The sequence below is a fragment of the Vigna angularis genome, chromosome 8 (genome assembly GCF_016808095.1).
Source record: "Vigna angularis cultivar LongXiaoDou No.4 chromosome 8, ASM1680809v1, whole genome shotgun sequence".
NCBI classification, from domain to species: domain Eukaryota; kingdom Viridiplantae; phylum Streptophyta; class Magnoliopsida; order Fabales; family Fabaceae; genus Vigna; species Vigna angularis.
The window spans coordinates 30,458,045-30,467,138 of NC_068977.1; the positions used below are offsets into that span (position 1 = coordinate 30,458,045).

General features: G+C 36.0%; 1 protein-coding gene across 1 annotated transcript; it reads left to right on the plus strand.

The window, feature by feature from the left end:
* On the plus strand, positions 1-1,260 carry LOC128193801 (uncharacterized). The gene has a single exon (XM_052867910.1). The coding sequence runs from the start codon at positions 1-3 to the stop codon at positions 1,258-1,260; it is 1,260 nt and encodes a 419-aa protein (XP_052723870.1).
* The last annotated feature ends 7,834 nt before the right edge of the window (positions 1,261-9,094 follow it).

Here is a 9,094-nt window from a genome sequence, read left to right on the forward strand (position 1 = left end):
ATGGCTCGTAGACAACCCAATCGTGAAACCCCTGAGGTACCTAGCCTTGCAAGGGCTTTAGAATCTATCGCATCCGCTCTTCAACAACAGGGAGCTGCTTTAATGCAACAGCACACAACGGCCCTACAACAGTTAGAAGCGGCCAGACTAAATTCTGAAGCAAGCCAAAGACAACATGCGAAAACCTTAAGACAACTAGCCGAGAATGGCACCCATGTGGAAGCTCAACCTCAGAGAGTTCAGGAATGGACCTTAGAAAATTTTCTGCAACATCGTCCAGCTATTTTTAATGGGAAAACGAGTCCGGATGAAGCTGATCTCTGGATAAGGAACTTGGAAAAGATTTTTGAAGCAAAGAGGTGTCCACCCGAAACTAGGTTGGCATACTCTGAGTATCAGCTATCTGGGGAAGCAGCACACTGGTGGAACAACACAAAGCTGGTATTAGAGGAAAGTGGTGAGATTATAACTTGGGAAATTTTTAAGAGTAAATTTTATGCTGAGTACTTTCCGGACAGTGTGAGACATTTGAAAGAGGTGGAGTTCTTGCAGCTGGTGCAAGGCAACAAATCCGTAGCTGAATATGCAGACAGGTTCAAACACTTGGTTCGTTTCTACACCCAACCGTCAAATGAAGAATGGAGGTGCAGGAAATTCAAAAATGGATTGAGAGCAAACATTCAACTAGCTGTGAATCCTTTAGCTATTAAGGAGTTTGCTGCTTTAGTAGAACATGCCAAAGCTGTGGAAAGGTTAATAAGTGAGATTGAAGTTCAGAAGTTACCAAGGGTAGGAGGACCATCTGGATCACGAGTTGAACGACATGTAAGGAATCGACCTTATGACAGACCACAACCTCAGAGGAATCCTCATCAGCAACAACACCAACAGAGAATAATCCAATGTTTCGTCTGCGGAGGACCTCATCTGAAAAGCGTCTGTCCACAAGTTAATCTGCGCAACAAGTGTTTTCTTTGCGGAGTTGAAGGACATTTTGCTAGAGATTGTCTTTCTAACAGAAGAGGAACAACTCAACCTCAACAACCGCCTCAACAGGGAAGGACTGACAATAAACCACAAGCGACTGGGAGAGTCTATGCCTTAACGGGAGCAGAAGCTGCCAAATCAGGTACTCTCATCATTGGATGTTGTAATATAGCTGGTAGAGACTTGAATGTATTGTTTGATTTTGGAGCGACACACTCCTTTTTGTCTGAAACTCTTATTCAAGAGTTGAACCTACCTGTAAAAGAGCTGTAGTATGATGTTATAGTATCTACACCGGCCTCTAAATTGATAAAAACATCAAGGATGTGTCCTCAATGTCCAATCATTGTAGAAGGACGTAGGTTCAAAGTACATCTTATATCTTTACCTCTACAAGGTTTAGATGTAATCCTAGGAATGGATTGGTTATCTACCAATCGTATCCTTATAGACTGTAACAAGAAGGAGTTAATTTTCCCTGATCCTGAAGAAGCGGAGTTGTTGTCATTACAACAAGTGTTGAAGGAAGTAAAAGATGGATCTCTGTGTTTCATTATCTTGACTCATGTGGAAATTGAGAAAGATAAACAAAATCTTGATATTCCCATAGTTAATGAGTTTAGTGATGTATTCCCAGAAGAAATACCAGGATTGCCACCTCAACGAGAAGTAGAATTTTCCATCGATTTAATACCTGGAGCTGGACCCGTATCGATATCTCCATATCGAATGGCCCCCGCAGAGTTGGCAGAGCTGAAGAAGCAAATTGAAGAGTTATTGGAAAAACAATTCATCCGACCAAGCGTATCACCATGGGGAGCACCGGTACTGCTAGTGAAGAAGAAAGATGGTAGCTCTAGATTGTGTGTTGACTACAGGCAGTTGAACAAGCTAACCATTAAGAACAAGTATCCTTTGCCTAGGATTGACGATTTGATGGATCAGTTGCATGGAGCTCAAGTATTTTCAAAGATAGATCTAAGGTCTGGATATCATCAAATTTTGGTTAAACCTGAAGATGTACAGAAGACTGCTTTTAGATCAAGATACGGGCATTACGAGTATGTAGTTATGTCATTCGGGGTAACTAATGCTCCAGCTTTGTTCATGGATTACATGAACAGAATCTTTCAACCCTTTTTAGATAAGTTTGTCGTAGTCTTTATAGATGACATACTTATTTATTCCAAAAGTAGAGAAGAACATGAGAGGCACCTAAGAATTGTGCTTGAGATCTTGAGAGAAAAGAAACTATATGCAAAGTTGTCAAAGTGTGAATTCTGGATACATGAGGTGCAATTCTTGGGACATGTTATATCAGCTCAAGGCATAGCAGTGGATCCAACCAAGGTGGAAGCAGTGCTACGGTGGGAGAAACCAAAGACTACGACGGAAATACGAAGCTTTGTGGGTTTAGTTGGATACTATAGAAAATTTATAGAAGGTTTTTCTAAAATAGTAGCGCCTTTAACACAGCTAACTCGCAAAGATCAACCGTTTGTTTGGACGGATAAGTGTGAGAAAAGCTTCCTGGAATTAAAGCACAGGTTGACAAGTGCACCAATATTGATTATCCCAAATCCAAGTAAGTCTTTTGAGATTTATTGTGATGCTTCACACCAGGGGTTAGGATGTGTGCTTATGCAAGAAAGGAAGGTGGTGGCTTATGCTTCAAGACAATTAAAGGTTCATGAGAAGAATTATCCTACTCATGATCTAGAATTGGCAGCAGTGGTATTTTCTCTGAAGATTTGGCGACACTATCTTTATGGTGTCCAATTTCAAGTATTTAGCGATCACAAAAGTTTGAAGTACCTATTTGACCAAAAAGAGCTAAATATGAGGCAAAGGCGGTGGATGGAGTTTTTAAAGGATTATGACTTCGAACTTTTGTACCATCCCGGAAAGGCGAATGTAGTAGCTGATGCTTTGAGTAGGAAGATGGTACATGTTTCTCATATGATGATCAAAGAATTGGAATTGGTGGAGAAATTCAGAGATCTGAAGCTACATATGGAATATGAAGTAGATTTCATTAGATGTAGTAATTTGACTATATCTAGCGACTTTCTAACTTTAATCAAAGAGAAACAATTGGTGGATCCTAACCTGAAAGAGATAGCAGAAATGATCAAAACAGAATCAACTAAAGAGTTTAGGTTAGGACCTGATGGAGTATTAAAATTTAGAAGTAGAATATTTGTACCAGACAATGCAGAGATAAAAAGATTAATCCTTGAAGAAGGACACAAGAGTCGTTTTAGCATGCATCCCGGCATGACTAAAATGTATCAAGATCTTAAGGAGTCCTTTTGGTGGCCAGGAATGAAGAAGGAAGTAGCACAATTTGTAGCAGCTTGTTTGACTTGCCAAAAGGCAAAAGTGGAACACCAAAGGCCTGGAGGAATGCTACAACAATTAGACATACCAGAGTGGAAATGGGATAGCATTGCTATGGATTTTGTTACCCATTTACCACGAACAATGAAGGGTAATGATGCCATCTGGGTCATCATTGATCGATTGACAAAAAGTGCTCACTTCTTGGCAATAAATCTGAGAATGTCAATGACTAAGCTGGCACAATTGTACATAAAGGAAATAGTGAGATTGCACGGTATACCTTCTAGCATTGTGTCAGACAGAGACCCAAGATTTACTTCTAGATTCTGGCAAACCTTACAGGAAGCTATGGGCAGTAAATTACGAATGAGTTCCGCATATCATCCCCAAACTGATGGACAATCTGAAAGGACTATTCAGTCATTAGAAGATCTGTTGAGAACTTGTGTATTAGATCATCTTGGTAGTTGGGATGAAATACTTCCTCTTGTGGAATTTACCTATAACAACAGTTTCCAAGCAAGTATAGGTATGGCACCTTATGAGGCTCTGTATGGCAGACGATGTCAAACTCCGTTATGCTGGTATCAAGATGGTGAATCAGTTTTAATAGGACCTGAGCTACTACAACAAACCACCAACAAAGTAAAATTGATACGGGAAAGAATGAAGGCTTCTCAGAGTAGACAAAAATCGTATGCAGATCAAAGGAGGAGACCATTAGAGTTTGCGGCTGGGGACCATGTTTTTCTGTGAGTAACTTCAACCACGGGTGTTGGAAGAGCACTTCGCTCCAGGAAACTTTCTCCTAAGTTCATTGGTCCATACCAAATTTTGAGACGAATTGGGCTAGTCGCTTACGAGATTGCGCTACCCCCTCAATTGGCCAATCTTCATTCAGTTTTTCATGTCTCCCAGCTAAGAAAGTATGTACCTGACCCTTCTCACATTATAGAAATAGAGGAGATTCAAATCCGAGAGGACCTCTCAGTAGAAGTACAACCTGTTTCTATAGAAGATACTAAAACAAAGGAACTTAGAGGAAAAACTATTAATTTAGTCAGGGTAGTTTGGGATAAGAGGACAGGTGACTCTACATGGGAACTAGAAGAAGAGATGAAGCAATTATATCCTCAACTATTTTCTTGAAGTATAGAATTTTCGGGGACGAAAATTTTTGTTGTTGGGGAGAATGTAAGATTCATGAAAAAAAAAAAAAAAAAGATATATATATATATAGTAGTAAATTTTAGTATTTTATTATTAATAATAATTTTAATGGATAGAAAATTGTAAATTTTGGATATAAAATTATAGTAATTTTAGAAGGAGAGGTTCAAATTTTTGGTAACTTGTTTAGTAAATTTTTTTAAATTGAATAGTAAAAAGTAAATAGTAAATAGTAAAAAGTAAATAGTAAAAATAAATTTTCAGCATTAAGATTTCTTAGCATGGAAGAAAGTAGTAGGTAGAAATTAGGATCAGATTTGGTGAGAAAATGATTGAAATATTATTTTTAAATAATATTAAAATAATAAATAATATTAAAATATTAATGAATAGTAAATTTTTTTTACTATAAATAGCCATGGGAGGGAAGGGTATTCTGCACCAAGAGAAGAGAAATCAAGTGAGAGAAAGTTAGAGAGAAATTTTTAGTTGCAAGAAGGGTAGAGGTTCTGAAAGGTTTCGGAGAAATAAATTCAGAGCAAGAGACGCCTGGAATAGAGGTAGGGGAGCTAACCTTTCTATGTTTTTTTTTTATGATTTAATAGTTCTATGCTTTTATATTATGATTTAGTATTATTTTATTACTATTCATATATTGAAATTCTGTGTGAATATTGTTAATGTTTACTGTATGTTTATCTATGTTGAAATTCGGTATAAATATTATATGCTGTTGTTTTGAATCTGTAAATAAGAAATTTGTTAAAAACTAGTTGAGGAACACTTTGGCTAAGGAAAGACTTGGTACTTAAGTTGTCCATTGTGACGCACCTCTCTTTCCTGGAAGTCTACTCGACAAGTTTTTAACTTAAATCCTATTGAACAGATTGAGTACTGTTAAATTATTATGCAATATATTGAGTTTGTGTGATTATGTGATGATTGTATTTTATTATATTGCATTTGAATTTATGCATCTGAACATGTTATGAGTATTATGGGGAGATTTTGTAGGGGTATAATGTGAGTTGAGGAATATGAGTATGGCATGAGTCTCGTGGAGAGATTCAGTAATATTATGGTATTTGTGTATATGTTGATGTTGAGGGTCCCGTAGTTGGAGGTTATCCTGATACTCTAATAATCATCTAGTCTCAAGTAGAGAGGGATGAATTATGTGGTGAGAGGAGCAGGAGGTCCTGGTCTATGTGCCGGTTTTGGACATAGTGAGGGGACTAACCTTGTGAATGGTATGAAGTATTTTGGAAGTGTATTTGTAAGAAGAAGTAGAAGTCATTCCAAGTGCATAACCTCCCGTGACCGCTCATCAACGTATCATCCGGATGAGTGTCTATTGGGTATTGTGGCGTCTATTGGGTATTGTGAGACGAGTGTCTAATAGGAATTGTGGTATGAGGGTGTCGAACATAATTATTATATGATGTTTATATCAAGGTAATTATACATGTTTTAAATGATTTGTTGCATGTTAACTCACCCTACTTGTTTGTGTTTGTTTTGTGTTTGGGTATGTGCGATGATCGTATAATTCGTTATACGGGAGCAGATGAAGGATTGTCGTCTGATCCAATGCCAATGAAGAGAGAGACAGAAGAATAAGTTAGAAGAATTCGAATTATATTTATGAGTTTATAGTTGAAATCTGAGTTTAAAACATGTGTAGACATATATTAATTATGAATTTATAAGTGTGAGATTACGGGATATTACCGTAAATGTAATGTTACAATATATAAATTATGAATTATCCGGCGTGAGATATTGGGATGTTACATTAATGGTATCAGAGCGGTTCGTCCTTAAGACGACCTAAGAGTTGTGGATTAATCCTACAAACTCATATTATAAATTATAATAACAATAATTCTCTGTATGAACAGAGAGAAATGGCTCGTAGACAACCCAATCGTGAAACCCCTGAGGTACCTAGCCTTGCAAGGGCTTTAGAATCTATCGCATCCGCTCTTCAACAACAGGGAGCTGCTTTAATGCAACAGCACACAACGGCCCTACAACAGTTAGAAGCGGCCAGACTAAATTCTGATTGCCTTCCGCCCAAGAATAGTCTCCTCGAGGAGACTACAATTGTCTTTATTTATTTCTATTACTATGGACTATAATCTTTAACGATCACTTGTGATCGACTTTTGAACATCTTTATTATTATTATTATTATTATTAGTATTATTATATATTTATTTATAGACTTAAATCTAACGTAAACTAGCTAACCATCATTTTTTTTAAACAAGGTTTAAAGTTGATTCCTTGATTCACAGTAAAGTAACTTTGCGTTCTTACTCTCAGATCTGTCGGTTTGTTTTTATCTAGGAGCATTAATTTGTTTATTTATTTTGTTTAAGTAGTGTAAGATAGATTTTATTTATCACAAGGGTAAGACCATCTTCGGTGTAATGGTTAAGACATTTGGTTTTTCAATAACTCTACTCATATTGGTGTTTCTTCCTCAATAATTCTATAGATGTTCAATCTTCCTTCCTCGGTCTATACTAAGGTAAAATTGGACACTTGAAGAGTTGTATTGATTTTGGGTATTTACAAGACTCAAGCCAAAAGTGAAATTCTCAAAGGCTTAGGAAGGAAAATCTATTATTGTAAATTTTTACTCTGATGATGAAATTAATTAAATCTTATGTTTTTCCTTGATTCATTCATTTGAAAGCGTTTAAACATATCCTACTTACCTATATATATGTGTCTAGCCGGTTTAACGTGCAATGTTAGTTATTAATTAATTCACTTAATTAGTATCTACACTTATAATATTAAGACCTATTCTAATGTAATTTAGTACACTATCCAGCAGTACCTTACGTTTATAACTCCTAATCCTATCATGTATCCACACCATAAAAATTATAAATTCAAGAAATCAATGACAAGTAATAGTTGAGACTGTATCAAACATGTTTATAGAATTGAAGTTCACTCAAAACAACCATGAATCGCTACACTGATACCATAAAACAATGACAAGTAGTATTTGTTCATCATGTGAATTATGAAATCATGATCAGCCCTATACTAGACATAATGTATGTAAATTCCACATAGACTAATAACCAAAGATAATATCATGTGGAAATCAATAGCAAAAGATTGACTTCATTTACTTAATTAATTTATAATTCATTTCAATAAACAGTCAAACATATACGCATCGTAATGCCAAAGTAATTAATTTCCACTTGCTCATTCGATACACGTACTAGAAACTAGATGAGCTCACTCCCCAAAGCCCCAAAATCATTGCTCTGATACAATTAATGTAACATCCCATAATCTCACACTTGATAATTCATAATTTATATATTGTAGCATTACATTTAAGATAACATCCCATAATCTCACACTTGATAATTCATAGTTGATATATATATATATATATATATATATATATATATGTTTTAAACTCAGATTTCAACTACAAACTCATAAATATAACTCGAATTCTTCTAATTTATTCTTCTATCTCTTTCTTCATTGACACTGAATCAGACGACATTCCTTCATCTGCTCCCGTATAACGAATTATACGATCATTGCACATACACAAACACAAACAAGTAGGGTGAGCTAACATGCAACAAATCATTTATAAAACATGCATAATTACTTTGATACACTTAACAAACCTCATATAATAGTTATGTCAGACACCCTCATACCATCATACAACAATCGCACCATAGATACTCATCCCATCATACTACAATCCCTAATAGACACTCATCCCACAATACCCAATAGACACTCATCCCACAATACCCAATAGACACTTATCCCACAATACTCAATAAACACTCATTTCACAATACCCAATAGACACTCATCCCACAATACTCAATAGACACTCATTCCACAATACCCAATAGACACTCATTCGGATGATACGTTGATGAGCGGTCACGGGAGGTTATGCACTTGTGATGACTTCTACTTCTTCTTACAAATACACTTCCAAAATACTCCATACCATCCACAAGGATAGTCTTCAACACTATGTCCAAAACCGACACATAGACCAGGACCTCCTGCCCCTCTCACCACATAATTCATCCTTCTCTACTTGAGACTGAATGATTATTAGACTATCAGGATAACCTCCAACAACAGGACCCTCAACATCAACATATACACTAATACCATATCATTACAGAATCTCTCCACGAGACTCATATCATGCTCATATTCCTCAACTCATATTATACCATTACAAAATCTCCCCATAATACTCATATCATGTTCAGATGCATAAATTCAAATCACATATAATAAAATACAATCATCACAGAAATCATACAAAATGAATATATCACAAAATAAATTAACAATAATAAAATATCACTATAAATGGTCACCGGAGAAGAATCAAATGTTTGACGAATCAAACTCACCATAAACGTAAGTATACATATGACTAGTCACAACTTACTGGATTTGACTAGGGCTGCTCTATGATCAGGGATGTACCAACTCCGGTTTTTAAGATTCCTCTATCCTACCATCACAAATATAACCTTAATATAAACGTTCTGGGGAACTAAGAAGT

Coding starts and splice junctions, on each gene's coding strand:
- LOC128193801 (XM_052867910.1), top strand. CDS start 1: ATGGCTCGTAGACAACCCAATCGTGAAACCCCTGAGGTACCTAGCCTT.